General features: G+C 45.2%; 1 protein-coding gene across 1 annotated transcript in view; it reads right to left on the bottom strand.

Annotated features, from left to right (window-relative positions):
• Positions 1 to 19,971, bottom strand: part of trpn1 (transient receptor potential cation channel, subfamily N, member 1) — a 174,669-nt gene that overhangs the window by 75,802 nt on the left and 78,896 nt on the right. The window contains exon 6 of the mRNA XM_078398420.1: positions 962 to 1,075. Coding sequence (XP_078254546.1) covers positions 962 to 1,075 — 114 coding nt within the window. The remainder of the gene's footprint in view (positions 1 to 961; positions 1,076 to 19,971) is intronic.

A 19,971-nucleotide genomic window follows, 5' to 3' on the forward strand; every position in this document is an offset into this window, starting at 1 on the left:
CCGGCCTATAGTTCCCAGCATTTTCCCTGTAGCCCTTCTTGCTTAGAGGCACAACATTTCCCACACTCCAATCTTCCGGCACCTAGCCTGTATTTAAGGACGACTCGTAAATTTCAACTAGGGTTCCCGCAATTTCCTCTCTAGTTTCCCTCAATGGCCTCAGATATATCTGATCAGGCCCTGGAGATTTGTCTACCTTCATACACGATAGTACCTTCAGTACTTCTTCGATGGTAACATTGACTGCTCTCAAGCCACTTCCATTGACAGCCCCAAGTTCCTCTGTCCTACTGTCTTTTTCCTCGGTAAATATAGAGGAGAAATACTCATTGAGGAACTTGCCCATCTCCTGTGGCTCCACTCTCTCTCTGGTTACCCTTTCCGCCTTATGTGTTTATAAAAACTTTTGGGATTGGCCTTAATGCTACCCGCCAGAGCTATTTCCTGGCCCCTTTTTGCACTTCTGATTTCCTTTTTCAGTTTACTCCTTAGTTCCCAAAACTCCTCCGGGGTTGCACTTGATCCTAGCTGCCTACACCTGTCCCATGCATACTTCTCGTTTTTGACCAATGCCTCAATTTCCCGCATTAGCCAAGCTTCCTTACGTTTGCCTGCTTTGCCCTTCACTCTAACAGGGACGTAGATATCCTGTGCTTTTGTCAGCACACTTTTGAAAACATCCCACTTGGATGATGTTCCTTTCCCCTCAAATCACCTGCTCCAACTTGAGCCTTATCCAAGTTGAGCATTTTAATACGTGGGCCCTCTCTGTCTCTATCCATAAATATCTTAAACCTAATCGAACTGTGGTCACTGTTGAAAAAGTAAACTTTTTTTGAGCAAGATGCATTTCAACATCAACATTATATCAGCAATATATAAACAAGGATAGTTCCACATTTATTATATATATACGAGTAGGGTTTGAGCATCTTTACAGCAAAGATTCCCTATCCCATACCTTATCTTGCATCAATCGAGCATCTTTGTTTGAGGACTTCAGCAGCATCTGTACTATGTTGAGAGCACCACTGGGCCGCCAGGCAGCAAAATGTAGAGGCAACTGATCCTTGTGCTGCAAAGGTAAAGAGCAATGAAATTGGTGTTGTACATGTTAAGGAGGAAACAGGTTTCCCATGAATCGTTCCCTTTGTCAGCTGTACCTTAGGAGAAAGCACTCTGAGCAGAAGGCTCCAAAGACCTCAGCACAGAAATGCTGGTGGGGATTCCAATGCTGTACCGAGTGAGCGATTCTTCCTTAGGGTGGCACAATATCCACCATGAGAGAGGGGGGAGAACAATGGAGGACCCGCTGTGGAGGGGGGAAGAACAATGGAGGACTCACCATGAGGTGGGGGGAGAACAATGGAGGACCCGCTGTGGAGGGGGGAAGAACAATGGAGGACCCGCTGTGGAGGGGGGAAGAACAAAGGAGGACCCGCTGTGGAGGGGGGAAGAGCAATGGAGGACCCGGCGGGCAGGGGACCGCCACGAGGGGGGGGTGGGGGAAGAACAATGGACAATGGAGAGGGAGGGAGAACAAAGGAGAATGGGGACTCGGCGGAGGGGGAACCGCTGTGTGGGGGGGGGGGGGGGGAGAGAACTAAAGGAGTACGCCGGTGAGCATTGTAACTTTGACTGTGCGCCGTAGGTGACTGGTATTTGTATACATTGTGCATGCAAGCAAAGAATTTTACTGTGCCTTGTCACATGTGACAATAAACTATTCCATTCCATTTCATATATCTCAAGGTCTTGCCTGTTTGCTCAGGTAATAAAAAAATCCCATGGCCTGTTTCAAAGAGAAAGTGAGTACTCTTTGGTATCCAGATTATTATCTATTCCTCAGACAGCACCATGTACCCAGATTATCTGGTCATTGGAAAATTAGTAAAATACTGGTAAAATACTGCAGAAGCTGTAAATCTGAAAGTAAGAAAAGAAAATGTACAGGTCAGGTCGCACCTGTAGAGAGTGACACAGAGATCACGTTTCTGGCTGATGTCCTATCGTTATTATATTGGTGCCTGTGGAACATCACCATGGTGCATTTCATACATTGAAACCACTGTTGCTTTTCCAAACTATTTCATTGCCTCTGACGTTCTTTGGGATGATGTGAAAGATGCTACATAAATGCAAGCCTTTCTTTTGATTGTGTTTCTTGCCAGTGCTGATGCATTCAACAGGCAATGGCCATATGCACAAAACACGCACCTTAGCACAGCTTTGTCAATAGCCAAGAAGCTCGAAACTAGGCAGGACATGTCAGCCTGCTTGATATGCACCCCATCCACAACCAAGCACTCACACCAGCACAGACACACAGCTTATGCAGTCTACTAGATGCATGGCAGCAACTCACCAATACTCCTTAGACAGCACCTTCCAAACAAATGGCCTCTACTGGCGAGAAGGACAAGGTTAGCAAAAGCATGGCGACATGGATGGCACAGTGGCACTGCGGGTAGAGCTGCTGCCTCTCAGCACCAGAGACCCGGGATTGATCTTATTTACGGGTGCGCAGACTTTATACGTTCTCCCTACGATCACGTGGAATTTCTCCGGGTGCTCTGGTTTTCTCCCACATTCTAATGACATGCAGGTTTGTGGGTTAATTGGCTTCTGTAATTTACCCCCCTCGTGTGTGGGATGTGAAAGTGGCATAACATAGAACTCATGTTGGGGCGACTGATGGTCGGCGTGAACTCGGTGGGCCGAAGGGCCTGCTTCCACACTGTATCTCTAAAGTGAACCTCCACCTGGAAGTTGACCTTCAAGCCACAGAGCATCCTGACTTGGAAATGTATTGCCATCCCTTCACCCTCATCACTGGGTCAAAATCCTGGAAATCCCTTCCAAACAGCATTGTGGAACTACCCACACCACAAGAACTGCCGCGGTTCAAGAAGGCAACTCACCACCACCTTTTCAAGGGAAATTAAGGATGGGGAAATAAATGCTGGCTCAGCCTGCGTAGCCCACATTCCTCGAATGAGTAGAAAAAAGGGACCATGACAGGAATAGCTGCTATGGAACTGTACATGGCTAATGCAGTGAATGGGTGTTGGCATTGGTCTATTATTGTCACTGTATCGAGAGACAGTGAAAAGCTTTTGTTTGCATGCTATTCAATTACATCAGATAATATTGTACATGAATACATCAGGGGTACACAACATATAGAAAAGACAGACAGGTGGGCAGAGGGGGTGGGGTCGCTCTGTTGGTGAGGAATGATATTCACTCTCTTGCAAGGGGTGACATAGAATCAGGAGATGTAGAATCAGTATGGGTAGAAATGAGGAATTGTAAGGGTAAAAAGACCCTAATGGGAGTTATCTACAGGCCCCCAAACAGTAGCCTCGACATAGGGTGCAAGTTGAATGAGGAGCTAAAATTGGCATGTCGCAAATGTAATGCTACGGTGGTTATGGGGGATTTCAACATGCAGGTAGACTGGGAAAATCAGGTTGGTAATGGACTCCAGGAAAGAGAGTTTGTGGAGTGTCTCCGAGATGGATTCTTAGAACAGCTTGTACTGGAGCCTACTAGGGAGAAGGCAATTCTCGATTTAGTGTTGTGTAATGAACCTGATCTGATAAGGGGACTCGAGGTAAAAGAGCCATTAGGATGCAGTGATCACAATATGATAAGTTTTACTCTACAAATTGAGAGGGAGAAGGGAAAATCGGAAGTGTCAGTATTACAGTATAGCAAAGGGGATTACAGAGGCATGAGGCAGGAGCTGGCCAGAATTGACTGGAAGGAGGCCATCGCAGGGAAGACGGTAGAACAGCAATGGCAGGTATTCCTGGGAATAATGCAGAAGTTGCAGGATCAATTTATCGCAAAGAGGAGGAAAGATTCCAAGGGGAGTAAGAGACACCCGTGGCTGACAAGGGAAGTCAAGGACAGCATAAAAATAAAGGAACAGAAGTACAACAAAGCAAAGAAGAGTGGGAAGCCAGAGGATTGGGACTCTTTTAAAGAGCAACAGAAGATGACTAAGAAGGCAATACGGGGAGAAAAGATGAGGTACGAGGGTAAACTAGCCAATAATATAAAGGAGGATAGTAAAAGCTTTTTTAGGTATGTAAAGAGGAAAAAAATAGTCAAGGCAAATGTGGGTCCCTTGAAGACAGAAGCGGGGGAATTTATTATGGGAAACAAGGAAATGGCAGACGAGTTGAACCGGTACTTTGGATCTGTCTTTACTAAGGAAGATACAAACAATCTCCCAGATGTTCTATTGGGCAGAGATCCTAGGGTGATGGAGGAACTGAAGGAAATCCACATTAGGCAGGAAATGGTGTTGGGTAGACTGATGGGACTGAAGGCTGATAAATCCCCAGGGCCTGATGGTCTGCATCCCAGAGTACTTAAGGAGGTGGCGCTAGAAATTGTGGACGCATTGGTGATCATTTTCCAATGTTCTATAGATTTAGGATCAGTTCCTGTGGAGGGTAGCTAATGTTGTTGCACTTTTTAAGAAAGGAGGGAGAGAGAAAACGGGAAATTATAGACCAGTTAATCTGACATCAGTGGTGAGGACGATGCTGGAGTCAATTATAAAAGACGAAATTGCGGAGCATTTGGATAGTAGTAACAGGATTGTTCCGAGTCAGCATGGATTTACGAAGGGGAAATCATGCTTGACTAATCTTCTGGAATTCTTTGAGGATGTAACCAGGAAAATTGACAGGGGAGAGCCGGTGGATGTGGTGTACCTTGACTTTCAGAAAGCCTTTGACAAGGTTCCACATAGGAGATTAGTGGGCAAAATCAGAGCACATGGTATTGGAGGTAGGGTACTGACATGGATAGAAAATTGGTTGACAGACAGAAAGCAAAGAGTGGGGATAAATGGGTCCCTTTCAGAATGGCAGGCAGTAACTAGTGGGGTACCGCAAGGCTCGGTGCTGGGACCGCAGCTATTTACAATATACATTAATGACTTGGATGAAGGGATTAAAAGTACCATTAGCAAATTTGCAGATGATACAAAGCTGGGTGGCAGTGTGAACTGTGAGGAAGATGCTATGAGGTTGCAGGGTGACGTGGACAGGTTGTGTGAGTGGGCGGATGCTTGGCAGATGCAGTTTAATGTGGATAAGTGTGAGGTTATCCACTTTGTTGGTAAGAATAGGAAGGCAGAGTATTATCTGAATGGTGTCAAGTTAGGAACAGGGGACGTACAACGAGATCTGGGTGTCCTAGTGCATCAGTCACTGAAAGGAAGCATGCAGGTACAGCAGGCAGTGAAGAAAGCCAATTGAATGTTGGCCTTCATAACAAGAGGAGTTGAGTATAGGAGCAAAGAGGTCCTTCTGCAGTTGTACAGGGCCCTAGTGAGACCGCACCTGGAGTACTGGGTGCAGTTTTGGTCTCCAAATTTGAGGAAGGATATTCTTGCTATTGAGGGCGTGCAGCATAGGTTTACTAGGTTAATTCCCGGAATGGCGGGACTATCATATGTTGAAAGACTTGAGCGACTAGGCTTGTATACACTGGAATTTAGAAGGATGAGAGGAGATCTTATCGAAACGTATAAGATTATTAAGGGGTTGGACACGTTAGAGGCAGGAGTCCAGAACAAGGGGCCACAGTTTAAGAATAAGGGGTAGGCCATTTAGAACTGAGATGAGGAAAAACTTTTTCAGTCAGAGAGTTGTGAATCTGTGGAATTCTCTGCCTCAGAAGGCAGTGGAGGCCAATTCTCTGAATGCATTCAAGAGAGAGCTAGATAGAGCTCTTAAGGATAGCAGAGTCAGGGGGTATGGGGAGAAGGCAGGAACGGGGTACTGATTGAGAATGATCAGCCATGATCACATTGAATGGCGGTGCTGGCTCGAAGGGCCGAATGGCCTCCTCCTGCACCTATTGTCTATTGTCTATTGTCTAATACAATTAAGCCATACACAAATACAACAGGTGGAGCAGTGATCACAGTTGCAGTGAAAAAGTTCAATGTCCACAATGAGGTAGGTTGGAAGAATGTGACTACATGCTAGCTATAATTGAGGGGAAGAAGCTATTCTGGAGTCTGGTGGTGCATGCTTTCAAGCTTTTGTATCTTTTGCCCACCGGGAGTGGGGTGAAGAGGGAATGACAGGGATGTAAAAGGTATTAAATTATGTTGACTTATTTCCCAAGGCAGTGTGAAGTGTAGATAGAGTCAGTAATGGAGAGATTGGTCTGTATGATGGACTGGGCTACACCCACAACTCTCAAAAAGTTCTTGTGTAGTTATTTTCTTGTGATAAAGTGCAAGGTGAGAGAACGTACGATGATGATGGAGCTGATTATTGGTGATTCCATTCTTAGTCAAAACCCAATATGTTTCCTCAAGGAATGTAACCTTGGGGACATGCCAAACTTCCTGAGCCTTCTCAGGTGTGCTTTCTTGGTTGTTGCTTCAATATGGGTGGTCCAGGAGAAGTTGTTGGTGATATTGACACCTAGGAATTTGCGTGGTGGTTTTAATGGTTTCTGCATAATGTATGGCATCAGCAAGGTCACAAATGAAGTGTCAGGCTGGTGTGATGATGCCATCCATTGTGGCCACCAAGTTCCTCTCTCGTAAAGTCTGAGCAATTCTCCTGAGGCATACAGATCCTGGAGTCTGGCCCAGATTTTAGAAGAGATGAAGAGAATGTTACTTTCTGATGCCTTCAGTCGTCTGTGTAAGGCATGTATCCTCTCTGCTTTTTCTAAATCCCTGCTTTTCCAAAGTATTGTGGATATAAGCCAGCGATTCCCAAAGACACGGGAACATCTTGGAATTTCTCATCTTCAAGGAGATGTGCGGGGAATATTTTTTTTCATAGAGGGTGGTGAGTGCCCGGGACCCACTGCCTGGTGTGGAGATGGACGCAGATATGAGTGGCATTTTGGATTTTTGGATAGCCACATTTGTAGACTATCTTTGTCTATCATCACCTGGACTGACCTCATGATTGACTGGTACTTGTCCAGGCTCACCACAAGACAGTGTTGGGAATCATCCCACTGGCCTTTGCAACCTGCCTGAAACCACTGCTGTGTGCGGACGTGCAGACAGCTACGTTTTCAAGGGGGCCTTTGTAAATGAGACGAATAGGGAGGAGGGGTCTTGACACCATAGATCCAGGAAGGCTTAGAGACACATCAAAGGAGCAAGGAAGGGAGCAGGGACATATGCGCCTTACACAGACAACTGAAGGCATCAGAAGGTAACATTCTCTCGATTTTCTCTCTTCTAAAGTCTGTGCCAGACTCCTGAATCTGTACCAGATCAATTTGGGGATTCAGGCCTCAAGAAGCTGAATATAATGCTGCAAAATGGTACATAACCCCACACGATAGATAGAAGCAGATTTAAAGTAAATTAAACTTTAGACTTTAGAGAGACAGTGTGGAAACAGACCTTTTGTCCCACTGAGTCCACATCGACCAGTGATCACCCCTCATACTAGCACTATCCTACACACTAAAGGCAAGTTACAATTTTTACCGAAGCCAATTAACCTAGTCTGAAGAAGGGTCTCGACCCGAAACGTCACCCATTCCTTCTCTCCCGAGATGCTGCCTGACCTGCTGAGTTACTCCAGCATTTTGTGAATAAACCTACAAACCTATATGTGTTTGGAATGTGGGAGGAAATCAGAGCACCCGGAGAAAACCCAAGTGGTCACAGGGAGAACGTACAAAATCCCGACAGTCAGCACCCATGGTCAGGATCAAACCCAGGTCTCTAGCTCTGTAAGGCAGCATCTTCACCGCTGCGCCAGTCTGCCGCCCTGTCGAAAGTCTGAAGGGAGATGAGAGTTCTTTTTCCTATTGGATTGATTGGAGTCCAACATGAAATCCTGTTGCCACATCCCTTTGTAATTCCTTATGCAGCTCCGCCAAAACCTTTATGAAAGAGCCGACCACACCAAAGAGGCCACATTAATGGGATCTACTGTGAAAACAGATCAATACAACACAGAGTGGAATGAGATTAGTGGCCTGAAGGGAAAAAATTGCAAAGTGCAGGGAGAGGGAAGAATCCTAGAAGTCGCAGGACATGGTGGACTGAATGTCCTCTTTCCGTCTCCATCATAAAATGAATACACCATTTAATTGAAGGAGAGCAATTTTATTCCTTTCAGCAGGATTGTTCATGATCTTTTCTATATTCATCGGAAGTGTTGGCTTCTAATCTAATTCTCCAAGTTGAGTATACAGGAATCTAACTGCTACAAATCTTCCTTTGAGTTACCACTCATAACAATAAATCTGTGACAAAGAACTAAGAACTGGCGGCAATTGGTGGTATTTTATTTGTCACGTGCACCGAGGTACAGTGAAATTCATTTCTGTATACAGTTTACTACAAGCATCACTACACTTAAGCACTTAGATACATCTTAGATAAGCATCTCAGTTACAATAGGCCAGAATCTAGGCCAGAATAGTGAAAGGCTTAGATGGAGTGAAAGTGGAGAGAATGTTTACACTTGTGGGAGAGTCTAGGACTAGACGTCATAGCCTCAGACTTAAAGGATGTTCCTTTGAGGAGAAATTTCTTTAGTTAGAGGGTGGTGAAGTCTGTGGAGGCCGTCAGTGGATATTTTTAAGGCAGATAAATTCTTGATTAGTACAGGTGCCAGAGGTTATGGGGAGAAGGCAGGAGAATGGGGTTAGGAGGGAGAGATAGATCAGCCATGATTGAATGGCAGAGTAGACTTGATGGGCTGAATGGCCTAATTCTATTCCTATCCCTTATGACCTTAATGCAAGCGCATAGCATTAGTACATTGAGAGTATACTGAGCTGCCAGGTTTTGACATGTAGAAGGAGCATCTTGCTTAGCAATTGATTAATTGAACCGAGGGGCCTGGTTCTGTGCTGAATGGCTCTATCTTGTTGACTTCTGTGTGTTAAAAGGATTGAGAGTGAATGATGCAACTGATTGAATGCTCTTTCACGTCTGGGGCCTAATTTGGATTCAATCCTAGTTGAAGGGACCAGTTTTTTTGAAGCTGCCCCTAAAAAGCCAGAGGGTATAAAATATGCAATTTCAACATTTCATAGTCGGTGTGAGGCCTTGATGCAAAACTGCTCCTAATTTGGCACTTAATTAATGATGTCACTCAAAGGCAATAATGGCGGCTTGTGCATTAAATAGAAATAGGCAGGGGGTAAGGGTAAGAAAAAGTAGTGGGAGGTTTCGCCACAGGACATGGTGGGCTTAATCTCCTATTTCTATGCTCCATCATAAAACAAATATATCATTTAATTAGGGATAGCAATATTATTCTTTTCCTGAGGATTGTGCTATACCTGACCATGGAAATGTAGAGATAATTTGCTGTTCAGGGGCTACTGATGAATTTGCTAAGCACAAAATTTGACTTAACAAAAGAAGAAAAAAAGGAGAGAAAAAATCCTAGCTGTACACAAGTCCTTATAAGGTAATGATGTCTCATCTGCATCACAATTGAGGCTGAACCTAGCTTGTTGTCAATCCCTTACAAGGCACTGAATGGTCAGAAAAATCTAACACATCATAATAGACACCTCATATTTTAACCAGTGAAAGATATGAAAACATTAAAAAAGGCAAAATACTTTGATTCAGAAAGGTGGATGAGATAACATAATGCAGTGCTGTAAACCGAATACGAAACAACATACTTGTTATTTACGAAGGCGGCACTTACGACGGCTTAATATATGTAAAAGAGACAGGTCTAAAACATATCGAAGAAGACGCCACATTAGAAGATTGCCTAAAACAAGAAAACGCAAAGGAAAATGTTAAGATTCGCCGTTTATGACTTCGTCAAGCCAACACGAACCTTCTTAATGGATTTTGTGAAGAAAAGTTCACTGGTTGTGTTGAGATACTCTCTGAATTCAATGTTTTGTTGCTTCATATACTGAATCCATTTGAATAAATGTCAAAACAATTAAACGTTGTGTACTTGGAGTCTAATTTACTGAACTGTGATATATAGAACATGAAACGTACAGCACAGGAACAGGCCCTTCGGCCCACAATGTCTGTGACAGACATGATACTCAGCTAAACTAATCTCATCTGCCTTTACGTACAAGATCCATACCCCTCCATTCCCTGCACATCCGTGTGCCTATTTAAAACCCCCCAGAACATCACTATCATATCTACCTCTACTGTGGCATATTCTTCAATACGTCTGCCTCCACTACCACCACCCCCAGTGGTGTGTTCCGGGCACCCACCACCCCATCTAAAAAAACTTGCTCCACACATCTCCTGTTTTATGAATGAGATGGTGGACAATTTGGGATGCCATAAGGTCATAAGTGATAGGAGTAGAATGCGGCCCTTTGGCCCATCAAGTCTACTCCGCCATTCAATCATGGCTGATCTATCTCTCCCTCCTTACCCTATTCTCCTGCCTTCTCCCCATAACCTCTGACACCTGTACTAATCAAAAATTTATCTCTGCCTTAAAAATATCCATTGACTTGGCCTCTGCAACTTTCTGTGCAAAGAACTCCACAGATTCACCACCCTCTGACTAAAAAAGAACGTCCTTTAATTCTAAGGCTGTGACCTCTAGTCCTAGATTCTTCCACTAGTGGAAACAACTTCTCCTCATCCACTCTATACAAGCCTTTCACTATTCTGCATGTTTCAATGTTTCATGTTTCCCCCCTCATTCTTCTAAACTCCAGCGAGTACAAGCCCAGTGCCGACAAACGCTCTTCATAGGTTAACCTACTCATTCCTGGGATCATTCTTGAAACCTTCCCTGGACCCTCTCCAGAGCCAGCACATCCTTTCTCTGATATGGTGCCCAAAATTGCTCACAAAATTCCAAATGCAGCCTTACCAGTGCCTTTTTTGAGAGCCTCAGCATTACACCCCTGTTTTGTATACAAGCCCCCTTGAAATAAATGCTAGATGAAGGATCGACAGAAGGAAAGTATGCAGGGTTTGAGTGATTGGAAAAGGTTAATTTGTAGATGTAGACAATTTAGATGTAGAATGGAGGATAGCAAATGTTATCCCACTTTTTAAGAAAGGAGGGAGAGAGAAAACGGGTAATTATAGACCAGTTAGTCTGACATCAGTGGTGGGGAAGATGCTGGAGTCAATTATAAAAGACGAAATTGCTGAGCATTTGGATAGCAGTAACGGGATCATTCCGAGTCAGCATGGATTTACGAAGGGGAAATCATGCTTGACAAATCTACTGGAATTTTTTGAGGATGTAACTAGGAAAATTGACAGGGGACAGTCAGTGGATGTGGTGTACCTCGACTTTCAGAAAGCCTTCGACAAGGTCCCACATAGGAGATTAGTGGGCAAAATTAGGGCACATGGTATTGGGGGTAGGGTACTGACATGGATAGAAAATTGGTTGACAGACAGAAAGCAAAGAGTGGGGATAAATGGGTCCCTTTCGGAATGGAAGGCAGTGACCAGTGGGGTACCGCAAGGTTCGGTGCTGGGACCCCAGCTATTTACGATATACATTAATGACTTAGACGAAGGGATTAAAAGTACCATTAGCAAATTTGCAGATGATACTAAGCTGGGGGGTAGTGTGAATTGTGAGGAAGATGCAATAAGGCTGCAGGGTGACTTGGACAGGTTGTGTGAGTGGGCGGATACATGGCAGATGCAGTTTAATGTAGATAAGTGTGAGGTTATCCACTTTGTTGGTAAGAATAGGAAGGCAGAGTATTATCTGAATGGTGTCAAGTTAGGAACAGGGGACGTACAACGAGATCTGGGTGTCCTAGTGCATCAGTCAATGAAAGGAAGCATGCAGGTACAGCAGGCAGTGAAGAAAGCCAATGGAATGTTGGCCTTCGTAACAAGAGGAGTTGAGTATAGGAGCAAAGAGGTCCTTCTACAGTTGTACCGGGCCCTGGTGAGACCGCACCTGGAGTACTGTGTGCAGTTTTGGTCTCCAAATTTGAGGAAGGATATTCTTGCTATGGAGGGCGTGCAGCGTAGGTTCACTCGGTTAATTCCCGGAATGGCGGGACTGTCGTATGTTGAAAGGCTGGAGCGATTGGGCTTGTATACACTGGAATTTAGAAGGATGAGGGGGGATCTTATTGAAACATATAAGATAATTAGGGGATTGGACACATTAGAGGCAGGAAACATGTTCCCAATGTTGGGGGAGTCCAGAACAAGGGGCCACAGTTTAAGAATAAGGGGTAGGCCATTTAGAACGGAGATGAGGAAGAACTTTTTCAGTCAGAGAGTGGTGAAGGTGTGGAATTCTCTGCCTCAGAAGGCAGTGGAGGCCAGTTCGTTGGATGCTTTCAAGAGAGAGCTGGATAGAGATCTTAAGGATAGCGGAGTGAGGGGGTATGGGGAGAAGGCAGGAACGGGGTACTGATTGAGAGTGATCAGCCATGATCGCATTGAATGGGGGTGCTGGCTCGAAGGGCTGAATGGCCTACTCCTGCACCTATTGTCTATTGTCTATTGTCTATTGTCTATAGAACTGCAGGCGCAGGATTCTTGCATAGAACACAGAGTAACTCAACGGGTCAGACAGCAGCTCTGGGGGACACAGATAGGCACTGTTTCGGGTCAGATCTCTTCTTCAGACTGAGTGTGCTGAGGTGTTGCGGGGAAGGGGATGAGAAAGCTGGAAAGGAGGTTGGGCCTGGCCTGGCAAGTGATAGGTGGATAGAGGTGAGGGGCTTTTTGATTGAAAGATGGGTGGCCAGAGTTGAAAAGGAGACAGAAAAATGACAAGGGGGGACACCAAAGGAGATAAAAAGGAGTAAAAAAAAAATTCAATGAGGAGAGAAGAGGAATGATGTAAAGCCAGAGGGAGGGATGTAGAGGAATGGAGGTGGGGGAGGAAAAAGGGGTGGAATAATGGGAGAATTGGGTATACACCAGGGTGGAGGTGCAGGAAATAGAGTGGGTAAAGTCAGGTATTACCTAAAATTGGAAAATTGAATGTTCATACCCTTAACTTGTGAGCTACCAAAGTGGAATATGAGGTGGTGTTCCTCTAGTTTGCGTTTGTCCTAATTCTGGCATTGGAGAAGGCTCCAGATTGGGAGGTTAACATTTTAACTCCCCTTCCCATTCCCATATGGACCTTTCTGTCCTTATCTCTAAAACCCAGGAGATCCAGCAGGCCAAGGTGGACCGAGATCAAGTATTTGATGAAACGGTTGCCTAGTCTAGGGTTGGTTTTGACAATGTAAAGGTCACATTAGGAGCACCAAACGCAGTAGATGAGATTAGAGGAGATCACCTGAGCCTCAAATGGAAGGGCTGCTGGGGGTCTCTGGATGGAGGTGGAGAGGAATTGTAGATTCATGTATTACATCTCCTGTGGTTGCAGGGGAAAGTACAGTTTTCAAGGTAATAATTAACCTTTGAGGTGCCCTACTGAACTAATCTGCTTTCCCTGATCAGTTAGTTGGTTTTAATTTGTGGTGGGGAGTGGAGGAATAAGGCTCTGGATGTTCATAGTTATTGAAGTGCTGAAGAGCACGTGAGGTGCCTCGGATATTGGTCGGAAGGGACAGAACAAAGGAGACAGGATAGAATTGAGGTTATTTGGAGATAGACACAAAATGCTGGAGTAACTCAACGGGTCAGGCAGCATCTCTGGAGAAAAGGAATAGGTGACATTTCAGGGCAGAGAGTCAGGGGAGAGGGAAGTTAGAGATATGAAAAGGTACAAAGATCAAATGAATGAAAGGCATGCAAAGAACAAATGAAAACCAGCCAAATGTTCAGGGAAAGCAGATTAGTTCAGAGGGAGTGGTTTGGGTGGGGAGTGATGAGTGAGCCAAGGAATTATGAAGGGTATGAAGAGGATGGGAAGGTGTGATTAACAATGGGATCATATTGCAGGTGGCGGAAATGTCAGCAAATAATGTGTTGGATGAGGAAGCTGGTGGAGTGGAAAGTAAAGACCAGGGGAACTCTATCCTTGCTCCGTCTGGGGGCAGATGGAATGAGAGCAGAACTGCGGAACATAGAGTAGACATGGGTAAGCAATCCATCCTCAACAGCTATGGAAAGAGGACATCTTGGATGTCTTAGAATGGAAAGCTGTAACTTGGGGGGGGGGGGAGATGTGGTCATAGTCTGTCCTCTGTGATGGAGACAGAGAGATCGAGAAAGGAAAGAGAGATCATCTAAGTGAATTTGAGGGCAGGGTGGATGTTAGTGGTAAATTTGATTAAATCGAGTTCTGTATAGGTGCAGGAGGTGGGGCGAACACAGTTGTGGTGCCAGGGTACGTTTGGAACAAAGAATAATTGACCTAACTAAGAAGAAAGGCAGACATAGCTGGGGCCCATGTGATTGCCCATGGCTCCACCTCTGACTTGACGAAAGTGAGAGGAGTCAAAAGGGAAGTTGTTGAGGGTGAGGATGTTCTGCCAAATGGAGGAGTGTTAGTGGAGGGAAACTCTGTTTCTGTTCAAGGAGGAATTGGAGGTGCCCTGAGACCTTCCTGGTGGGGAGTGGAGGTGTAGGGCCCTGGACGTTCATAGTAAAGAAGAGGTGTTGGGGGGCCTAGGAATTGAAAGTTATTGAAGTGTTGAAGCAGTGTCTCAGATATTGGGCGGAAGGGGCTGAACAAAGGGAACAGGATAGAATTGAGGTTATTTGGAGAAAGGCACAAAATGTTGGAGTAACTCAACGGGTCAGGCAGCATCTCTGGAGAAATGGAAAAGGTGACGTTTCAGGACCGAGAGTCAGGGGAGAGGGAAATTAGAGATACGAAAAGGTACTCTGACGACTCTGCCATCATCGGCCTCATCACAGGCGACGAGGACAGAGCGTACAGAGAACTGATCAAGGAGTTTGTGGACTGGTGCCAGCGGAACTGCCTCCGGATTAACGCGGGGAAAACCAGGGAGATGGTGGTAGACTTCCGCAGGCGCAGCCAGGTCCCCCCGACACCAGTGAACATCCAGGGAATGGACATCGAGAGGGTGGATTCTTATAAGTACCTGGGTGTCTACCTCAACAATAAACTGGACTGGTCTGAAAACACCGATGCGCTACACAGAAAGGGCCAGAGCAGACTCTATCTGCTAAGGAGACTCAGGTCCTTTGGAGTGCAGGGGGCACTCCTAAGGACCTTCTACAACACGGTGGTTGCGAGTGGTCTGCTGGAGCAGCAGCATCTCAACCACCGTGTTGTAGAAGGGAAGGGAAGAGACTCGACAAGCTAGTCAGGAAGGCCAGCTCTGTCCTGGGTTGTCCCCTCGACTCAGTGCAGGTGGTGGGAGAGAGGAGGATGATGGCAAACTAACATCGCTGCTGGACAATGACTCCCACCCCATGCAGGACACTGTCACTGCACTGAGTAGCTCCTTCAGTGACAGACTCCTTCACCCCAAGTGCTAGAAGGAGAGATATAGGAGGTCCTTCCTTCCCGCTGCTGTGAGACTGCACAACCAGCACTGCTCCCAGCAGACGAGTCAACAATTACAGCTAAGAAGAACATGACAATTTGTGTATCTTTATTTATAATGAATGATCTCTTGCTCTCTTGCTATCCACTTTGCTGCTGTAACACTGTAAATTTCCCCGGTGTGGGACGAATAAAGGAATATATTATTATATTATTATTATTATTGCAAAGAACAAACGAATGAAAGGCATGCAAAGAACAAATCGAAACTGACCAAATGATCAGGGAAAGCAGATTAGTTCAGTAGGGCAGGAGCAGGCATAAGCAATTGGTCAGCCAGGGCAGTCCTGTTTGTGGATTTTTGGAGGGGATAGAAATTTAAATGATGGGTGAGAAACCAGGGTGGGGCAACTGGGAGAGGAGACTGGCTCAAGACAGCCAGAAAGGGGACACATTGTGAGGACCCTTGTGATGTTCAGATTACAAAAGCTAGCTTACCTTACAAAAACAACTTTACTGTCAACTTTGCTTTAAATACAAGAAGTTGCAGAATTTGCACAAAATTATGACCGATACATGACAGAGCAAATTTACCTTAATTTCACACGTTCATAAGTCATAGGAGCAGAATTAGGCCATTTGGCCCATCTAGTCTATTCCGCCATTCAATCATAGCTGATCTATCTTTCCCTCTCAACCCCATTCTCCTGCCTTGTCCCCGTAACCTTTGACATCCTTCCCAATCAAGAACCTGTCATTCTCCACATTGGGACTCAACATCCACTGAGTCACTGGGAGAAGGTGCAAAAACCACACAGACCGCATACAAGATCAGAATTGCACCTGGGTTTCTGGTGCTGTGAGGCAGCAGCTCTACCAGCTGTGCCAATGTTCCACCCACTGAGCTGGCGGGGGGCTGAAATGCATCATCACTGATTGGGAAAAAGGAGCTTGGAAGACTATGAGACAGTGAGATAGATGCAAATATTCATGCTTTCCCCCACATATTTTGTACCTGACATCCTGGCTACTGTTTGTACTCTACATCCCGGCTACTGCCTCTAACTCTCATCAGGGTCCTTTTAACCCTTGCATTTTCATAACTCTACACACAAGGATTGTCCATCTTCTGATCCTATGTCATCGTTTGCTAACGATTGAATTTCATTCCTTACCAGCAGAGCCAATCCACCCCCTTCTGCCCATCTGTCTGTCTTTTCGATAGGATGTGTATCCTTAGATGTTCAGCTCCCAGCTCTGATCCTCTTACTGCCATGTCTCTCTGATGCCCACAACGTCATGCCTACTAATTGCTAACTGCGCTATAAGCTCATCCATCTTGTTCCGTATGCTGTGTGCAATCAAATATAACAACTTTAGTTCAGTATTCACCACCCCTCCCTCTTCTCAAATTGACGTCAGTAACCTCGCCTGTGCTCTCCTTTGCTTTAATTACATCCATGCATTTCTAATTTGTTGACCCTCCCCCTCTCCCCCCCCCCCCACTATTTAAAGCCCTAGCTATGGCCCAAGTTAGATGATTCACTGGGCCCTGGTCCCAGCAGGGTTCAGGTGAAGTCCGTCCCATCAGAACAGCTCCCTCCTTCCTCAATATTGATGCCAATGTCGCGCAACTTCAAACCCACCTGTCCCATACCAATCTTTGAGCCTCGCCTTCAACTCATCTCGACCCTATGGCTGTTTGTTCAAAGTTCAGGTAGCAATCCAGAGATTATTACCTTTTTGGCTCTGCTTTTTAATTTAGTCAGCAGCTGCTCAAATCACCTTCAAAAGAATCTCTTTCCTAGTTCTACCTACGTCATTGGTACCCACATGGGCCAAAATGACTGGAAATTTTCCCCTCCCACTCCAAATTCCCATGCAGGTCTTGAACCCAACCACCAGGCAGGCAACACAGCCTTTGGGATTCTTGATCCTTGCAGCAGAGAAACCTGCCTCTTCTCCTGACCAAATTATCTCCAGAGACAACCATGTAACTCTTCTCCCTCCCCTCTTGAATGGCTCCCTGATACATGGTGCCATGGTTAGGTTGCTGATCCTTCCTACTGTCCCCAAACTCGTCAGCACAGGGAGCAAGAATCTCCAACATGCTAGGAATGGCTGCAGGTCCGAGGCTCCTCTAACACTGTCTCCTGGGTCCCCTTATTTGTCTCACTTGCAGTCACACCCTCCCTCTCCTGACCACAGAACCAAATTGGAAGCATTTAATCAACGGGTGTGACTGCCTCCCTCTCCTGACCACAGAACCAAATTGGAAGCATTAAATCAACAGGTGTGACTGCCTCCAGAAACACAGCATCCAGGTAATTCTCCCTTTCCCCGATGCACCACAACATTTGAAGCTCAGACTCCAGGTCATCAACTTTGAGCCTGAGTTCCTCAATCAATCAACACTTGGTGCAGATGTGGTCAGCAGGAACCACAGAGGGGTCCACCAGCTCCCACATCATGCAGGAGCAGCACATCACGTATCCTGCATGGCACCTTAATTTATTTACAACAGCTGCTATTTGCACTTTCCGCTTGCTGCTACTCTGCTCCAGGCTTGAGAGGTCAGCACTCCTTTCCTTCACCCTTCTCATCCAAGCCTTTCGAGCCAAAGCCTCAAATGACACTTTGTCCCTACACTATACCTTGCTTTCCTTTTATTCGCTACTCTGCCTCTTCCTCAGCCGATCGGACGTCTGCTTCAATGTATGTCTCGCCTTCCCAATCAAGTACACACTACACTAGCGAGAAAAACAACTCTCTTACACTTTTTCCCAATCTCTAAGATTTATGTTCCTGCAATGCTAGCCACAATCTCCAGCCCAGAAACAGAACAATCAACGGTATGGTGCCCTAGTCCAACAGGCTGTAAATTATTTTTTTAACTTTTCCATTACCTTCTTTCTTATTTCTCGCCTTCCAACTTTCTCTTGCCAAAAGCTAATATCTCCAATCAATTTACAGTGGGTCTGGTGATATAAGGGGTTTTTGTTGATGGACTAACAATTCAGCAATGATCCAGTGATGTTGGCTTGAATCCCATCGTGGTAGCTGAGTAATTTAAATTCAATGAAAGTTATTTAGAATAAAAGGTTAAGTTGGTGTAATTATTGTTGTCATTCTTATTTGAGGTTACGTCCGTTTGCAAAGAAAATTTGCCCCCTTCCCTGGATTAGCTTTTATGCAAACCCCTTCTTAACATAAATGTTATTTGGAAAGGCCTCATCAACTAGTCAGTTCAAGGGCAATAAATGCAGGCCATGTCATGACAACAAAAGACAAATTCTAACTAACTCCATTTCTTTAATTTGGTCTTTGATGTCTTGTTGCACTTACTGTGCTGCTACCCATTCACACTTAAGCAGTGGATAGCAGGAAAATGCTGAAAGTAATCTAATTCACATACCCCACTCAAGGAAATTCTGGGCCAATCCGCAACTTGGTAGCATTGAACAACCGAATGAATATGTTGAAAGACTGGAGCGACTAGGCTTGTATACACTGGAATTTAGAAGGATGAGAGGAGATCTTATCGAAACGTATAAGATTATTAAGGGGTTGGACACGTTAGAGGCAGGAAACATGTTCCCAATGTTGGGGGAGTCCAGAACAAGGAGCCACAGTTTAAGAATAAGGGGTAGGCCATTTAGAACTGAGATGAGGAAAAACTTTTTCATTCAGAGAGTTGTGAATCTGTGGAATTCTCTGCCTCAGAAGGCAGTGGAGGCCAATTCTCTGAATGCATTCAAGAGAGAGCTAGATAGAGCTCTTAAGGATAGCAGAGTCAGGGGGTATGGGGAGAAGGCAGGAACGGGGTACTGATTGAGAATGATCAGCCATGATCACATTGAATGGTGGTGCTGGCTCGAAGGGCTGAATGGCCCCCTCCTGCACCTATTGTCTATTGTCTATTGAATGGTGCCAGACTATTCACCAGAAGACTCAGTCTCTTGACTGAGAACTGCAGAATTCAAAGTTTAAGCTAGCCTCGTGGATTTCTTCCAGGTGCTCCGGTTTCCTACTACATTCCAAAGATGTGCGTGGTTTGTATGTTAATTGGCATCTTTAAATCGCCCCTAGTTTTTTAGGGAATGAGAAAACATGGGACTAGTGTGAATGGGTGATCGATGGTCAGCGTGGACTTGTTTTCCATGCTGCTTCTGTAAACTAAAACTAAGTTATTATTACAAAATAAATACTTCATGCATTGACTTCAAATGGATTAGGATGTGTGGAAAACATTCGACATGGCCAACTTGATTTAGATGAACTATATACCCCAAACAATATAATAATCCAGAGAAAGTCTTGATTATATATGAAGAGACCAGCCTTTGAGTTTCATATCAACAGACCAATAGAATCATAGAGTCTTGCGACGTGGAAACAGGCCCTTTGTCCCAACTTGCCCACACCAACCAACATATCCCATCTACACTAGTTCCATCTGCCTGCATTTGGCCCATACTCCTCTAAACCTATCCTGCCCATGTATCTGTCCAAATGCTTCTTAAACGTTGCGATCGTACCTGCCTCAACTATCTCCTCTGGCAGCTCGTTCCATATGCCCATCAACCTTTGT

This window comes from Rhinoraja longicauda, chromosome 4 (genome assembly GCF_053455715.1).
Source record: "Rhinoraja longicauda isolate Sanriku21f chromosome 4, sRhiLon1.1, whole genome shotgun sequence".
NCBI lineage: Eukaryota > Metazoa > Chordata > Chondrichthyes > Rajiformes > Arhynchobatidae > Rhinoraja > Rhinoraja longicauda.